An 18527-nucleotide genomic window follows, 5' to 3' on the forward strand; every position below is an offset into this window, starting at 1 on the left:
CAACTGCCTATTATAGGCGAATATGTGTTTTAAGCAGCTAATTAATGGGGTGAGGATGTTGTTTTTTGTTCAGACATTAGAATACTGTGCTGCCAAATAGGAAATCTGAGTTTAAAAACAATCTTAGAACTTCCATTTCTATGAATTAGGGAAATCTATTAAATGTGCTACAAACATGGCACACTTTTTAGGATCATGACAGGAGCTGCATTACTCTGACTGCACTTCTTTAATGTGATTTTCAGTGGTGCTGAGCATTTCCAGCTCCCATCTACCTCGAATGGAGTCCTAAGTGCTCAGCAATTCTAAAAGTCAAGCCCCTTTTTATGGGATGTGGGTAGTTTTAGTTGAAAAATATATATATATATTTGCATAATCGTACATCTATATTTGGGAGGCAAATAATCAAGTTTCTTTAATTTGTAGTTAAGTTAGTTTAGTTTTTAGATATATTTAGATATCAAGTTTATCACTAACGCCTCCATTACGAAAGACTCTAATCTTATCTCCTGGCATAGTAAATGGAATTTAACTAAATGCAAAGATAGACATTGACACCTTGTTTCCACTTTGAACACAATAAGGAAGGGAACACTTACCACGGTCTGATTCTAAATCTAGAGTGAACAAGTTTTGTATTTCCATTCCAGTTTTTACTTCCTCGCAACCCTTTCTCCCCACCTGGCCCAACTCCCAGAGAATGAAGAAGGTCTATGGCTTTTGCTCAGTAGACAATTCCAACAGCTGAACCAAAACAGGGTGCAGCAATGGACAGATGTAAGCGGAACAGAGTCCTACAGAACCACTGCCAGCTAATGGAAAATCCTTTTTTTATATCAAGTGTCGTGGCTCTTGAAACAACTCAGAATGGAAACAAGTACAGTGGTTTAATTCTAGCTTTTAGTAAAAATTACCCCATACTATATGAGTGAGAGACTAATGGGATCAAACACGCTAGTATTAAAATACAAGTTCAAAGTGCTCATTAACATTTGTCTCTAGAATGCTAAATGAAAATCTACACTTTTCCATAGGACACAGATATTTATCATAGTGTAATAGGGTAAAGCATTGTAAAAACAACATTCATTACAAATTGCCTCAAAACCCATTTCTCACAAAAAAAAATCCCAGATTTAGATATTCAAGCAGCCATTTACTATTTTGTTTGATTATGCTTCCTAATTTCATATTCTGGATATGAAAATAATCCAGCAAACTAGTATACTTAATATACAATGTATAATTATAATATTATATTTTAAACAAGAACTTACCACAGTGGGGTTACCACTGCTTATCAACTGGCTGACTTCATGGAAAATGCTCTTGCAGTCAATTGATTTGTCTAATGATCCTCGTTTCACTATTACTGCTACTGCTAATAGAATCTGCTCCCGAACATACTTTTGAAGGCTGTAAACATAATACAAATATTAAGTTCTTGCCATTAAGTTGAACAGCACAAGGCTTCTGTAAAACAGAATTTTAAATCTGGGTTATTTTTTCAAGAACACAATGAAAGCTTAAATGAAAACTGAATTCTACAGATGTCAAACAGCCATCCATTCAGGAATTAGAAGCGTCACTATTATTTAAATATTTCTACTTGTTAGCTTAGGAAGATTAAACAAAGGTAAATCATGGTTTATGTAGGAATTTATGCAAATATTTTTGGAAGTACTTGCATCCATACTTACTTAGGCCTTTGTAAGACATAGGTTAAAAGGAATGTTCGCAGTGACTCGATGCTACTTTTTTCCAAGAGAATCCATTCTCGCACAACTGCTTCCATTATTGCTGTGGCAGCTTGAAAAAGGACATAGTCCACTTTACTAGTTTCTGTTAAGACCAAAGACATTATTCAATTACCACCTGACGTTTTCACTGCCCGTGCTGGTTAAAATGAAAAAATATTTTTCATTAAAAAAAAATATATAGTCAGCTGTAGTTTTGTTAACTGATTTTGCTATTTCAGGGGTTAGTTCCGCTCACACGTGACAAGGAGATAAATTACCAGAATTATCATATCATCATATATTATTATGAATGGCATGAGGAGCTGGGAGGAGATGGAGACTGCGATGAGAAGCCTAAGGAGTGGGGACTGACTGGCTAGGCAAAGAAAACGGAATTGGGATGAGGAACCGGGGCGGGGGAGGAAGGGGGGAAACTCGACTGGTCACTGACTAACACATAGCATATGTCCATGTAATTAAAGATTGTATCATAATGCCTATGCACAAGGAACAGGAATTAATGTGACACAGTCAGCCTTAATTCTTTCATCTTCTAACTTTTGAATGCTTGATTTTGCAACCTTAATGTTATTTTAATGTAGTTTGTGGATGCATAATACACCTCTATCCCGATATAATGCAGCCCGATATAATGCAAATTCGAATATAACATGGTAAAGCTGCGCTCAGGGAGTGAGGCTGCTTTACCTCATTATATCTGAATTTGTGTTACCGCAAGTGGTTCCTCTGAGCCCCCCCACTTACTTGCTGCGGCCCCTCCACCCCAGCTCACCGTCGCTCCGCCTCCTCCCACGAGCGCGCCGCAGCTCCACTTCTCCCCGATTGGCGCGGGAAACCTGGAGGGGGGGGGGAGCGGAGCAGTGGTGGCGCGCTCAGGGGAGGAGGCGGAGGCAGAGCGGCGGTGAGCTGGGGAGAGGAGCGGTTCCTCTGTGCCCCTCCCCCACCCCGCCCCAGCTCCACTTCCTCCCATGGGCGCGCCTCGGCTCCGCTCCCCCCCCCCCCCGGCTTCCCACACCAAACAGCTGATTGGCGCGGCAAGCCTGGAAGGGAGAAGGGAGGAGTGGAGCGGCAGCGCACTCAGAGGAGGAGGCAGAGCGGAGGTGAGCTGGGGCTGGGAGTGGTTCCTCTCCCTACCGATATAATGCAGTCTCACCTATAAGACAGTAAACTTTTTGGCTCCTGAGAACCGTGTTATATCGCGGCGGGGTGGGGGGGATATATAAAAAGGACATTGTTTTTTTTAGGATTTTATAACCTATGTTTTATAAGTATCCCTTTGCTTAAACCTAGTCAAATGTTTGTAGATAACTTAAAAAAAACAAACAAACTTGAAACCATCAACTCCTGACTTCTGAATTTCTACTTTTTTTTTTTTAATTTGGGGGGCATTGCAAAAAAAGCACAGAAGGTGCAGTATGCAGGGAAATGGCTACAGAGTGGAAAAAGCAGAAATGGGCTTGATAAGAGGATAAAGAGCTGTACCTGGCATTTGACTGTGGTGGGCTAGCTGGCAGGGCAAGAAAATTGCGTGACACGAAGCACACTTGTACTCACACACTACAAACTACTGTAATAATCTTTGTACAAAATATACCTTGTGAGGTATCATTTGAAAACTAGTCACTCACTGACCATTAATATTCTTTGAGATATATGTATGCAATGGAATTACAACGTGTGTGTGTGTGTGTGTGTGTGTGTGTGTGTGTGTGTGTAAGTAAACCAGGTATGTTGGGGGACTTGAACAGGTCTATCTTAAACAAAGGATTGTGTGTTTACCTCAATTTACATATACGAGGTAAACAGACCCATCAAGCGGGGGAGAAGACGGAAGGTGCCTACATCCAGCAGCTTGGTCTGGATTTCACTTTTCAGAAGAATCCATTTCAAAGGTTTACTTGTCTGTAAAAGACTGGGGGGCTGAGCCTCAAGTGATAAGCAACTGAATCCACTGATTGCACACAATATTACTGTATTATAAAAGTTTAGAGAGTAAGGTCTCCTCTGAAAACAAATGACACACTAGTGATTAACACACATATTTCACAATGATATTAACATTATGTAAGGAATTATGGATACTCATTGATATTAGGCTGTACAGCAGAGATGGGCAAACTCCGGCCCATCGGGCTTTTTAATTTGGCTCTCGAGCTCCCTCCAGGGAGCGGGGTTGGGGGCTTGCCCTGCTCTGTGCTCCAGCCAGACTGGGGGCTTTCCACGCAGCTCCCGGAAGTAGCATCATGTCCCCCCTCTGGCTCCTATGCATAGGGGCAGCCAGGACCAGGGGGCTCCGCACGCAGTCCCCACCCCAAGCGCCTTCTCCCGCAGCTCCCATTGGCCAGGAACCATGGCCAATGTGAGCTGCAGGCACGGTGGCAGCGGACGGGGCAGCACGCAGAGCCACCTGGCCACGCCTCTGCATTGGACTGGAGGGGGACATGCCACCGCTTCCAGTAAGTGCCTCCTGAAGCCTGCACCCAAGCGCCCCCCCAGCACCCCAACCCTGATCCCCCTCCTGCCCTCCGAACCCCTCAGTCTCAGCCCAGAGCACCCTCCTGCATCCCAAACCCTTCATCCCCAGCCCCACCCAAGAGCCTGCACCCCCAGCCGGAGCCCTCACCTCCTCCTGCACACCAACCCCCAATTTTATGAGCATTCATGGCCCACTATATAATTTCTATACCCAGATATGGCCCTCAGGCCAAAATGTTTGCCCACCTGTGTTGTACAGACTGCCCAGACAGGAGGAAATTGCACAGCTATCTACCCGTCTCCTATGTAAATTAAGCATGGTGGAATCAAACAATGGAAGCCCCATCTGGGGGAGGGAAGCACACAGGAAGTCATCCTGCCTCTTGAAACAAGGTAATTGAACTTTGGAAGATACAAGTAAGGACAGAAGCCAGCTTTGCCATCCATCACTAGACAGACACAAGAGGCCAGAGTTCCTGCAAGCTAAGAAAGATGGGTCCTTCCACCAAGGGGGGCGGGGGGGGGGGGCGCTGCTGAAGTCTCTGAAACTGAATATAGGCGAGAAACGTGCTTAGTCAAAGAAGCAAAGGGAAGCCAGCACCTTGTACTTTTATGGAAGGTCCTAACTGAGGAGAAAGTCAGGCATGACTGGGAAGAAAAATGACTGGTGAGAGAAATCATCTCAAACAAAGCCTGTATCTTGCTAGATTTAAGTTTGATTTTTAGAAGCATGGTTTGTTTTACTTGTAACTTTGTATCTTCATTCCTTATACTTGAATTCATTTACCTCTATGTATAATTTGTCAATAAATTTATTTTTTATCATAAATGAAATCTGTTCTGTATTTAAACGGAAGGGTTTATTACCCCCAGTTAAGTTAATAAGCTGTAATGTGTTCCTGAGTTTGTAGAGGAACAAATGAACCATATAATTTCTCTGAACTGCCTAGGAGAGGGCTGGACATTGTAGAACACACAGTTTGGGGAAAATCTGGGACTGGAGGTGTGTTGTGGTCACCCTGCAAGTAGTAACCAAGACTGGTGGAAGCCAGAGTGGGGCTGCAGACATGCTGCTGGAGTCAGGGATGCTAAACCAGGGCTGTCCAGCACACACACACTGAGAGTGTTACCTGCAGGCTGGCTGTGAGTGACCTAGGTTGGAGCTACAACAGTAAAATATACACGGCAGACAATGACATGATCTCTGACTTGTCTGGATTGCATCCCCACCAGAATGTGACATGCTGGCTTGTCTTAAGAAGCACCACTTACTTGTTGAAAGGGAATGCAGGTGGCTATGAAAGGAGACAAAAATATTTTTAAAAGAGCCTACAATATTCATGTTTCCTATATATAGGACAAAGGCCTTCTCTATATTCAAAGTTGCACCGATTTAGCTAGAATCTGTTATTAAATTGATTCAAAACTGGCAGAAAACGTTAAGTGGATACTTAAATAGATTTAAACCTGGCTTATATCAATGTAGCTTAGTTTGGAAAAATAGTATGTGATCATGTAATTAAAGATATCATAATGCATACATACTGGGAGGCTGAATGAAGGTGACATGGGCTACCTTAATTCTGGTATTTCCTAATTTGAATGCTTGACTTTGCAACCTTAACATTTTTAAAATGTAATTTCCTAATTTAAAAGAAACCTGAAAAATTAAATTCTATCATGTCAAATCATATTGAATCCTTACTTGAGCTAACTAAGCTAACCCTCATCAGCAGGGTTGGGGCCACTTGAGCTAACTGAATAACTAGTGGGAATAGTAGGCTGTTATTCTCTATATGGACCGGGGGGGGGGGGGGGGATGATGATGATGATGATGCACTTTGCCAGCGGGTTTCAGAGTTTTTTCCTGACATAAGAACAGTCATACTTGGTCAGACCAATGTCCCATTTAGCCCAGTATCCTGTCTTCTGACAGTAGCCAATGCCAGATGCTTCAAAGGGAATGAACAGAACAGGGCAATCATCAAGTGATCCATCCCATCGTCCAGTCGCAGCATCTGGCAGTCAGAGGCTTAGGGTCACCCAGTGCATGGGGCTGCATCCCTGACCATCTTGTCTAATGGCCATTAATGGACCTGCCCTCCATGAATTTATCAGCAGTAGAATAGAAAGATTCAGGACTCCTAGGTTTAATTCCAAATTTTGGAGAGGAGTGCTCTCTAGTGCTTAAAGACTGTTCTTATCCTGTTGTCCCAGTCTGTCCCCCTCTCCATCCCCATCCACCCTGTCTTCTACCTCTTACCCTTCCGCTCCTACACAATCCTCCCCAACTCCATCTCCTGGCTGCTGCTTTCCTCCCCCTTTGAGCTATCCTTCTACCCACTTGCTCCTGTCTCCATCCCTCTGCGTGCATGTCCCCCCACTATGTCCCAGGTACTGCCCCCACTCTGTCTCCTCCAACCCCATCTCGCTGTCCCTCATTTCTCACCCCTCTGCATTCAAATCAGCCGCTTCCTCCTTCCCTCCACACTGCCTGGGTGATAGAGGGATCACAGAGCACAGAAAAGAGTCTATCATCAGTTCCTGTGCCTAACATCACAGCAGCCCCAGAGGAAGCAACTGCAAGGAATGTCCTGCTCAGCCCCTGCAATCCTGAGCTGAAGCGTGTCCACTCACTCTGTGATGATGGCACACACGCGCACACACACACACTGATCAGCATATAGGAGCTGAGTGGAGATGTTTCGTGCTCAGTAGAGGTAATTTTGCTGCCAAGCTACCTAGTTTCTACTGCTTGAAATTTTTTCAGAGGCTTGTAATCTGTCCAAATGTGAGCAGTTTTCCACGGGCATTACAAAAGATATAGCCCTGACACCAGGGCAACATGAACCTTCCTGCCAAATTCCAAGACCCTGCTCCAAAGCTTAGAGGTCCTAGAGTTTTTTATTTTTTTAACAAAATGGATGGAAGTGGGGTGTTTTAATTACAGGTAAAACAGCATATTTCCCCATAATCTCATTCTCTGAAATGGCATGATCATTTTAGCTGAAACTTACTAAAAAAATTCAGCCTGAGGCAGAGAACTGGCATAGAAAATTTCCACCTGTATAGTTAAAGTTTGGCAAAATCATAAGCAACAGAAAACAGGGTCTTACAATGGAAAGTGACAAGCAGCCTTAACAATACGTGGCATTACCAGCTCCACATACAAAGTATTCTCAAACTAAAATAAGAGTGTCCTCGCCAAGGAGTAGCACCTACTTTACTAAATCAGTTTCTAAATCAAATTTAGAAATTCTCCAACAGAAGGAAGTTGTACCAAGGCCTTCGCCAAACCTGTGAAATTTTGAGAGGGCACTAAACTTCTTTTTCCCCACAGCAGACCATTAAAAACACTAGTAGCTCTGCAAACACCACAAAAATTATAGCTAAAAATCAAGGATTTAAGATTACACATACTGTATTGGATCTTAAAGAGTTCTATTTAACTTTACTTTAAATGCTTTGCAGTTAACCAACAAATTTAATACTGTACAATAAAAATGAAAGAATATCTAACCAAATGTTCACATTCCCAGATGCAAAAAAACTAGTATTTTCTATTAGTTGTAAAATTGATGACATGCTGAATCTTTCAAAAAAATACACTGAAGACTTACCCAAAATATGCTTGCAAACAGCAAATGGTGATTTTGATTTTCTAAATGATAAGAATATGTGCTCGGCATGCTGGCGTTGTTCATTATTGACCATGGAAGGTGGTGCCTACAAGAAAATAAAGTTTACTTGCATGTAGGTAATCTGCAAAGTATCGTTCCTACTACATATGCATTTTATGAGAAATTTTATAAGCTGATATTTGCCTTGGTGAATAATCCAAACAACAGAAATATACATCTGCTAAGGCAAGGTGCCTCTTATTTGTCTGACATAGCCTTCCTTGTACACAAATACCCCTACAGCAGGATGTAAATATCTCTATGTGCATATTCAAATGGCATGCAGACAATAAATCATTCTAAATGCTTCTACATTGCTAACAATACTAATACCAAAACACATTAAAGATAAGGTGAAAGGAAAGGAAGATTAAGGTTCTACTCAATCCTTTTTGCACTGGACTGACAAAGCCCAAACCAAATAATAGCACACACTCTAGTACAGATAAAAACCCACCATCATCACCTAAAACATAATGAACTACTGAAATGTAAACCAAGAGAAATGGGATAAATTATACCTAAATGCACCAAAAAAAGCTTTAATTGTGGTACTAAATTTTTCCAAATGTTTAAATTTAGATTAGAGATTTTAAATGGTATAGTAATCCCCAAAGGTTGAAGAACGTGTAACCTGATTCTTTTAGGAAACAAAGTCATTATTAGTGATATGCTGCCCTCTAGTGTTTAGAATCAGCATATTACAAAGAGACTAAATTGGTGCTAAGCACTTATAATAATCCCTTACAGAGTTACACAAAACAGCATGATCAAAATGCTTTGCCGTTTACAAGTGATCTCATACGGAGATTTACTGGTACCAACAGCCTTACTTGTGTCTAACAAATATTAAAGCTATCCTAACCAATTAATCTAGCAAGAGGAATTTTCTGTTAGATATTTCAATTCAAGGTTCTATTCCTTTAAGATGACATGCCATGGCATATTTTCATACCTACATTATAATACTTATCATTTTATTACATCTGTATTTGTAGAAATGACAGACTTCAGAAATTTCTAGAGTATTTTTCCCTTTTAAAATCTCAGTAGAAAAAAATTAGTACTTCAATATTTATTTTTGGTTACAAGCAGGAGTAGCACCTTAAAATTAAATCAGAATCTGCTTACTAAAGTATCTATTGGAGTAGGTATAAGTTTTTCAAACTGAAAACTCAAACCCACCTCAATAACTATCCTCTGTAAAAAGTGTATTTATTCCTCCTATATCCATTATAGTGGAGGAAAAAATCTTCTAGAGTTGAGCATCACTTTGCTCAAAAGTTGACTATTTTAAGCACTCTAAAATCTACATGCTTAATCTGCCTTGAAATTTGCTGTTTCATGAAATTTGCTGCTGGATAGGGTTAGTGACCAAATTTGGGGCTATCTGAGCAAGGAATTTCAGGGATACAAGGGATACAGCCCCTCCAAAAAATTTGACGTTTACAAAATCAGCTGGTTCAAATTCATTTGCGCACACTATGCCTCTATTACTCCTCAAACTGATCTCAGCCGCTTGGGATTTATCTCAGCTAGTGCATGGCACCCACTACCCTTTTGGGGAAAACAATATTGAAAAAGTTAAAGGTAAAGTTCTTAACTCCAGGTTGGCATGAACTAAACTGATGCATCTAAAAATGAAATGCACATGGGCAGCAAGACTAGGGCTCTGTTAAAGGTAGAGGGTTTGCATGAAGTCCGAGAAGCTGGGTGGCTTGAGGTCATTCACCTTGTAGTAACCTGAATTATTCTAGATGCATTGTCCCTATGCACTAGTTGACTTAGAATCATAGAAGGTTAGGGTTGGAAGGGACCTCAGGAGGTCATCTAGTCCAACCCCCTGCTTGAAGCAGGACCAATCCCCAATTTTTGCCCCAGATCCCTAAATGGCCCCCTCAAGGATTGAACTCACAACCCTAGGTTTAGCAGGCCAATGCTCAAACCACTGAGCTATCCCTCCTCCCTTCAAGTTGTGCATGCACTTGAGACCCAAGAATTCTTCTTAGCAGTGTCCACTTGCTCTGTACAAGTATCCTTGCTCTCCTTGTCCTCCACACTGAGTGTGCAGGGGGGCTGCACAGGACCACTGCCATCTGAGCTCCACCACCACCAAAAGTCTTGAGACTGGGGTCTGAGGCAGAGGGGAAAGAGGATAGTCAGCACACTACAAATAGGGACAACACATCTCGAAGAACTCTAGTTAATACAAAGTAACCTCTCCTTCTTCAAGTGGTTGTCCCTATTCATAGCACACTTCAGGTGATTCACAGGCAGTGACCCCTCTTATGGAGGTGGGTGCCCAGAGCATTGCCCAAGTGCTGATTGAAGGACTGCTCTCTGTGCAGGGAGACATCTAAGGCAGCTGCCTGCACCAAAGCATAGTGGGCTTTGTGAAGACATGGACCGAGCCGCATGTCACCCCCTGCAGACGTCAATGATTGGAACATCCTTGCAAGACGCTATCGAGGTTGCCTGGGTTCTTGTTCTCATTGAGCGTGCTTTCATGCTGTCCTCAAGAGAACTTGTTCACCTCATAGCAGAGTATTATGCAGCCAGAGATCCATTTTGACCTTCTCTGAGCAGAAATCGCCTTCCCCTTCTTTCCACAAATGAGACAGCTTTGATGACTTCCAAAGCAGCCTAGTCCTCTGAAGGTAAGTGGCCTGGGTCCTACACTCATCCAAGGTGCACAATCTCACCTCTTCCCTGTTGACACATGGCTTAGGATAGAACACAGGTAAGTTAATGCTCTAAAAATCCAATACCACCTTAGGGAGGAACCTTGAGTGCAACCTCAGACACCTTGTCCTTGAGGAAGATTGAAGCGGGGAGGGGTGTCCATCATAAGCGCCTCTAATGAGATCATGACCAGAAACTCCACCTTCACGGAAAGGTGCAGAAGGAAGCATGATGACAATAGTTCAAACGGTGCCCCATAAGAGCCAGTAAGACCAAGATGAAGTCCCAAGCCAGCGTAGGCGTCATCACTGGTGGAAAACCCTCACTTCATCCCCTTCAGAAACCAGAAGGTAACCTAGTGCGAAAAGATAGTATGGCTGTTCACTGAGGAATGAAATGTGCTGACAACAGCTAAGAGCACCCTGACAGAGTTAAGGGATAATCCTGTGGACTTCAGGGATAACAGGAAATCCACCACATCAGGGGTCTCGGTCAGCAACGGGGAAACGCCCCACTGGTCATGCCAAACTTAGACATGTAGCACTTCCTGGTGGAGTTTTTCCTGCTATTACTCCATATGACCTGCATGCCTGCCAAGTAACAGCTTTCTAGATCTGCCATCCATCCAAATACCATGCTGTCATAAGGATGGGTCAAGATAGGTATTCTTTTCTCTTGTCCTGGGTCAGGGGATCCCGTACAAAGAGGTGGTTGACTGGAGGTCAGGCCAACAGCTAAAGCATCATGGAGTACCAAAAATGCCACGGCCATCATGGAGCTATGAGAATGATCTGTACCTTGTCCTGCTTGATCTTCTGCAGGACCCTCAGTAGCGCGGAGATGGCAAAGAGGTGCTCTTACCATTCTCAGGTGGATGTACAGGGGGTTCTTCCTATTCAGAATCCAACTATGTTCTCACAGACTTGTTCATGAGGAACATCTTAAGGCGGATCTCCTGCAATTTCTTTTTCCTTTACGTAAATAAACTGCAAATACTGCATCTGGATGGAATATGGGTTTCTCCCAGGCAGTACAAACAGGAGTCATGGTCACAATTTACCAAGAAGCAGCGCAGACAGACTACACAGTTCTTAATACTGGGGCTCTTTGTCATGCTATCCCTTCCCCACTGGATGAAACAAATGGGGTGGGTAGATGAAGAAATGCACCACCAAAAGTGGGGGGGACTCAATGGAGGAAGCACCCTTAAGAGTAATGAAAAGCAAGCCTAACTGAACTGAACAGAAATAGCTATCTCTAACTATCTACAGGTAAACTTCAGGAGAGCACAACAAATACTATGGCTCCATCTCGGACCACAAGCAGTAAGAACGAACTGAGATGGTGGCAGTCCAGCATAATCCCCTGTATCCTTAGTATGGCACACAATAAGAGCAAGGGCGCATGCGCAGACCAAGTGGATGCTGCTAGTAAGAAGTCTTTGGTCTCAGGTGCTCACCTGAAGTGAACTACACATAGGGACAAGCTCTCAAAAAACCTGAGCTACACCCATGCACTGTGAGTTTAAGCCCTACCCTTGGCAGCTTTCAAATAATGTGCTAGACATGTTCTTCACTCTCTGCCTGCATTCTACAGGGAATCTTTTTGGAAGTTTTCCTCAGAGACCAGAAATTGGGGAAGGTACAGCGTGAGGGCTTCTTCGCCTTAGGGCTGCTCTGGCACAGCTACTGAGGGGCCAGCACATTCTTAGATATTGACCCTTATTAGTACCAGGAATCACTCAAAATGTTACATTTTTAAAAAGCCAATGGGACAGCTAGAGCTTTGATGAAGACCTGGGTTTCCAGAAACGCAGTTTTTCTTCTATGACACCTCGACAAATAAGGGATCGCCCTAAAAATGGACCTTTGTGCTCTGGGAACTCAGAAGGGCTGACAAGACAGAACTATAAGCAGGGAAAGATGAGCTCCTTCCCCTCCAGTAACATACTTGGAGAAGGGGAAGTGGAGCAATCTATGCCTTCCCCCTCTCTTCCTGCTCTTCTACAAATATTGAGAGTTTGTCCCTATGCACACTGCACATCACCCAACAATTCCTCAATGGCTATTTCACTAGGCTGAAGGAGTGACTCCAGGGTTCTTCTTTCTACCACTGGCCCCCAGCCAGAGGAGGGAAAACAGAATTCCCCTCCTGCCTCCATCAGTGAGGAAGGGACTCCACAATCACCTTCCCTTCAGATGCTATGGCTTCTTGGGAAAAAGAGGAGGTCAGAGCTGTGCAAGGGAGCATGGGGAGGAAAAAATGAGGTGGTCACAGCTGTGCAGTGGAGGGATCTAGGAAATTTCAGCTATACCCACAAACCAACCTCCCCATATCCACACACACCCAGTTTCTGTCTCCCCTTCAAAACATGCCCCAACAAGCTTTTAAAAAAAAAAAAACAAAAAAAACCAAAACAAAAAACAGGATAAGGGGCTGGGAATGAGCTCATTTCATGCATGAAATGAGTACCCAGTGCCGAGAGGGGATGGAGAGTTAAGGACAGACATGCTCAGAGAATGGCACAGGTGCTGAAACCTTGGGGGGAGGGGAGATGAGAACACCGCATTGAGATTAATGGAGCAATTCACATTTCTCAGAGCTATCGTTTCAGGTTGTATTCCTCTTCATAGGGTGTTCTCACTCAGCTCAGCACATCTCATGGAGATCACCTCTCTGAACTGTTTACGTTGCATGTGGATATGTATAACCCCTTCCCCACCTCCCCATAGCCTCTCCAAGCTTATGAGGGCAAGAAGGAGGGTGGAGCTGGTGTGTGGGTGAGGGGTAGTCTCAGAGGAGCAGGGAGGGATGTGGGGGAGTGGTCAAAGGAATGAGCATGGATGGAGGGAATGTTGGAGGAGTTACAGAAGTGGTGGGGAATCTGCAAAGTTGGGAGGGGGGAACTTCAAACCAGTAAGAGAGAAGAGGTGGGGGTGCTGGAACAGTGCAGGGAACAATGGGTGAAAACGCAGGAAACAGATGTGCACTGGGAGGTGTGGGGGCTTCAGCTCTGCCCCATAAAACCACCCCAGACTCCCCCATTTCTGTCCCCCCTTCAAAACATGCACCCACTGAATATATCAGTCACTGTACTGTAGCTGTTTTCTATTCCCATATCCTTGATCTGTGGGGTCCTCATCACTGTCTGTTTCTCTGTGGGAGGAGGATCAGTCTGTGCTGGACAGGCAATGAAGGGACAAACATGGACCCATGGTCTTCTCTGGCCACCTTAATCATGCCAAGCACCCAGAGGTAGCAGAGGAGGAACATGGAGGTATTGAGAGAAGTTTTAAAAGAACTAAAAAAACAAAAACAACTGAGAAAATTAACTGCCCCAAAATTTTGTTAATGCAGAGGTAAGGTTGTTCAGTAATGTCCTGTGCCCTTCCAGAATGTTGAGTTCATTTATACCCAAACCTGTGAAAAACAGGAAATGAAAAATTACATTAAGGCAAACTTCTGAAAACCAGCAATACAGAATTAAGGTATGCACCATCCTTGCAATGCAACCTTAACTCTTCCCTCTGAGAGATGGCCTAATATGCCTATAACTAAGGCTAAGATTTTGTCACGTGTGTTTTGTAAAAATCACGGACAGGTCACAGGCAATAAAGAAAAATTCACGGAAACCCATGACATATTTGTGACTTTTACTAAAAGATATGCACGACAAAATGGGGAGCTGTGGGGTTCCCACACTGCCCTGGGCACCCCAGCCACCGGCGGTGGCTCCAAGCTCTCGGAGCGCCCCAGCCACCCGCGCATGGTGAGCGGCCAGGAGCTCAGGGCTCCGTAGTTCCCAGCCACCACGGGCAATGGGGGGGATCTTGCACCTCCCAGGCGCTGAGGGCTCAAGTCATGGAGGTCTCTGGAAGTCACGGATTCCGTGACTTCCGTGACATAATTGTAGCCCTACCTATAACACACATACTAATATTCTACCCTTATAGATACTACAGAGCACTCTGAGAACTGAGCCCGAGCACCTTCTCTGTGCCAAGGCAAAACTCTGGTTTGCTATGCCTGACATAAACAGGAGCTACCTGCATCCAACCTACACTCTAACACTAAGCCCTCCTCCACACTCACCACCCCAGATCTGCAAAACGTTACCATCCCTTCACCCTTTCCTTGAGGGCTTCTTCTAAGACATTGCCTTCACTAGCCCCTCACTAAGCCCCGGAGACCAGTCATGTATTTCACTACATTGCTGACAATCACCATGACAAGACCTGCCTGCCTGCTAATACTGATGCAACCTACAGACCTCAGTGCTGAAATGAGGCATACTTGATCCCCCATGGTAGACATGGACCTCTTCTAATAGCACAGTGACAACTCTACCAATCTACTCCAAATAATCCCTCCACCATTCAATACAGCACTACTGGGCAACCTTACCTCTGCATTAACAAAGTTTTTATTCAGTTAATTATAATGCAAAGTGTAATTACATGCATTAACCTCATTAGGCTCTCAAATCTGGCCTACTTTAAAGGTGCTGCTGCATTTATTTTTATTTTTTTAAATCCTCACTGTATGGCTGAGAAATTTTAGATCACCCATAAAACATTATTTTTGTATGTTCTGCACCGCATCACCATGAGAGGGAGCTTAAAGATAAGTAACCCTAGTCTGAAAGCTACTATATGAAGATAACGACCCTGCGTTGCATATGAGAAACTGAGGATTTCCTGGACAAAAGTCAGGATATGCTTCTCCGGGCACAAAGCTCTAAAGATTTAGAGCAGGTTGCACAGCGGAGCCAGGAGGCCAGTGAAGAAGCTTGGCAACATGTGACCTCCAGAAGAAGAAGGGGGAATGTCCGGGCTTCAGCAACATGGACACAGGTAACTAACCGCTTTCATGTTCTCTCCACAGGTACTAATGCGGAGAGTGGACCAGATGATACGTCTGAGGGAAGGGAGCAGAAGGAGACTCCGCTGGTTGGAAGGCATGAGATGCACTGTCCTGAGATGGGGGATTCCACGACCACCACTCCCAAGAGAAGGAGGCGGGTGGTGGTGGTCGGGGACTCTCTCCTCCGGGGGACTGAGTCATCTATCTGCCGCCCTGACCAGGAAAACCGAGAAGTCTGCTGCTTGCCAGGGGCGAAGATTCGCGATGTGACGGAGAGACTGCCGAGACTCATCAAGCCCTCGGATCGCTACCCCTTCCTGCTTCTCCACGTGGGCACCAATGATACTGCCAAGAATGACCTTGAGCGGATCACTGCGGACTACGTGGCTCTGGGAAGAAGGATAAAGGAGTTTGAGGCGCAAGTGGTGTTCTCGTCCATCCTCCCCGGGGAAGGAAAAGACCAGGGCAGGGACCGTCGAATCGTGGAAGTCAACGAATGGCTACGCAGGTGGTGTCGGAGAGAAGGCTTTGGATTCTTTGACCATGGGATGGTGTTCCATGAAGGAAGAGTGCTGGGCAGAGACGGGCTCCATCTCACGAAGAGAGGGAAGAGCATCTTTGCGAGCAGGCTGGCTAACCTAGTAAGGAGGGCTTTAAACTAGGTTCACCAGGGGAAGGAGACCAAAGCCCTGAGGTAAGTGGGAAAACGGGATACCGGGAGGAAGCACAGGCAGGAACGTCAGTGAGGGGAGGGCTCCTGCCTCATACTGAGAATGAGGGGCGATCAGCAGGTTCTCTCAAGTGCTTATATACGAATGCACAAAGCCTTGGAAACAAGCAGGGAGAACTGGAGGTCCTGGTGATGTCAGGGAATTATGACGTGATTGGAATAACAGAGACTTGGTGGGATAACTCACATGACTGGAGTACTGTCATGGATGGTTATAAACTGTTCAGGAAGGACAGGCAGGGCAGAAAAGGTGGAGGAGTAGCACTGTATGTAAGGGAGCAGTATGACTGCTCAGAGCTCCGGTACGAAACTGCAGAAAAACCTGAGTGTCTCTGGATTAAGTTTAGAAGTGTGAGTAACAAGAGTGATGTAGTGGTGGGAGTCTGCTATAGACCACCGGACCAGGGGGATGAGGCTTTCTTCCGGCAACTCGCAGAAGCTACTAGATCACACGCCCTGGTTCTCATGGGTGACTTTAATTTTCCTGATATCTGCTTGGAGAGCAATACAGCGGTGCATAGACAATCCAGGAAGTTTTTGGAAAGCGTAGGGGACAATTTCCTGGTGCAAGTGCTAGACGAGCCAACTAGGGGGGGAGCTTTTCTTGACCTGCTGCTCACAAACAGGGAAGAATTAGTGGGGGAAGCAAAAGTGGATGGGAATCTGGGAGGCAGTGACCATGAGATGGTCAAGTTCAGGATCCTGATACAGGGAAGAAAGGTAAGCAGCAGGATACGGACCCTGGACTTCAGGAAAGCAGACTTCAACTCCCTCAGGGAGCGGATGGGTAGGATCCCCTGGGGGACTAACATGAAGGGGAAAGGAGTCCAGGAGAGCTGGCTGTATTTCAAGGAATCCCTGTTGAGGTTACAGGGACAAACCATCCCGATGAGTCGAAAGAATAGTAAATATGGCAGGCGACCAGCTTGGCTTAATGGTGAAATCCTAGCGGATATTAAACATAAAAAAGAAGCTTACAAGAAGTGGAAGGTTGGACATACGACCAGGGAAGAGTATAAAAATATTGCTCGGGCATGTAGGAATGAAATCAGGAGGGCCAAATCGCACCTGGAGCTGCAGCTAGCAAGAGATGTCAAGAGTAACAAGAAGGGTTTCTTCAGGTATGTTGGCAACAAGAAGAAAGCCAGGGAAAGTGTGGGCTCCTTACTGAATGAGGGAGGCAACCTAGTGACAGAGGATGTGGAAAAAGCTAATGTGCTCAATGCTTTTTTTGCCTCTGTCTTCACTAACAAGGACAGCGCCCAGACTGCTGCGCTGGGCATCGCAACATGGGGAGTAGATGGCCAGCCCTCTGTGGAGAAAGAGGTGGTTAGGGACTATTTAGAAAAGCTGGACGTGCACAAGTCCATGGGGCCGGACGAGTTGCATCCAAGAGTGCTAAAGGAACTGGCTGATGTGATTGCAGAGCCATTGGCCATTATCTTTGAAAACTCGTGGTGAACGGGGGAAGTCCCAGATGACTGGAAAAAGGCTAATGTAGTGCCAATCTTTAAAAAAGGGAAGAAGGAGGATCCTGGAAACTACAGGCCAGTCAGCCTCACCTCAGTCCCCGGAAAAATCATGGAGCAGGTCCTCAAGGAATCAATCCTGAAGCACTTACACGAGAGTAAAGTGATCAGGAACAGTCAGCATGGATTCACCAAGGGAAGGTCATGCCTGACTAATCTAATCGCCTTCTATGATGAGATTACTGATTCTGTGGATGAAGGGAAAGCAGTGGATGTATTGTTTCTTGACTTTAGCAAAGCTTTTGACAAGGTCTCCCACAGTATTCTTGCCAGCAAGTTAAAGAAGTATGGGGTGGATGAATGGACTATAAGGTGGGTAGAAAGTTGGCTAGATTGTCGGGCTCAACGGGTAGTGATCAATGGCTCCATGTCTAGTTGGCAGCCGGTGTCAAGTGGAGTGCCCCAGGGGTCGGTCCTGGGGCCGGTTTTGTTCAATATCTTCATAAATGATCTGGAGGATGGTGTGGATTGCACTCTCAGCAAATTTGCGGATGACACTAAACTGGGAGGAGTGGTAGATACGCTGGAGGGCAGAGATAGGATACAGAGGGACCTAGACAAATTGGAGGACTGGGCCAAAAGAAACCTGATGAGGTTCAATAAGGATAAGTGCAGGGTTCTGCACTTAGGACGGAAGAACCCAATGCACAGCTACAGACTAGGGACCGAATGGCTAGGCAGCAGTTCTGCGGAAAAGGACCTAGGGGTTACAGTGGACGAGAAGCTGGATATGAGTCAGCAGTGTGCCCTTGTTGCCAAGAAGGCCAATGGCATTTTGGGATGTATAAGTAGGGGCATAGCAAGCAGA

General features: G+C 44.9%; 1 protein-coding gene across 1 annotated transcript in view; it reads right to left on the minus strand.

The window, feature by feature from the left end:
- Positions 1–18527, minus strand: part of XPO4 (exportin 4) — a 131445-nt gene that overhangs the window by 80140 nt on the left and 32778 nt on the right. Inside the window, exons 2-4 of the mRNA XM_074958221.1 lie at positions 7856–7961; positions 1701–1842; positions 1278–1416 (exon numbers count right to left, since the gene is read on the minus strand). Coding sequence (XP_074814322.1) covers positions 1278–1416; positions 1701–1842; positions 7856–7961 — 387 coding nt within the window. The remainder of the gene's footprint in view (positions 1–1277; positions 1417–1700; positions 1843–7855; positions 7962–18527) is intronic.

Source organism: Natator depressus, chromosome 1, assembly GCF_965152275.1.
Source record: "Natator depressus isolate rNatDep1 chromosome 1, rNatDep2.hap1, whole genome shotgun sequence".
Lineage (NCBI taxonomy): Eukaryota > Metazoa > Chordata > Testudines > Cheloniidae > Natator > Natator depressus.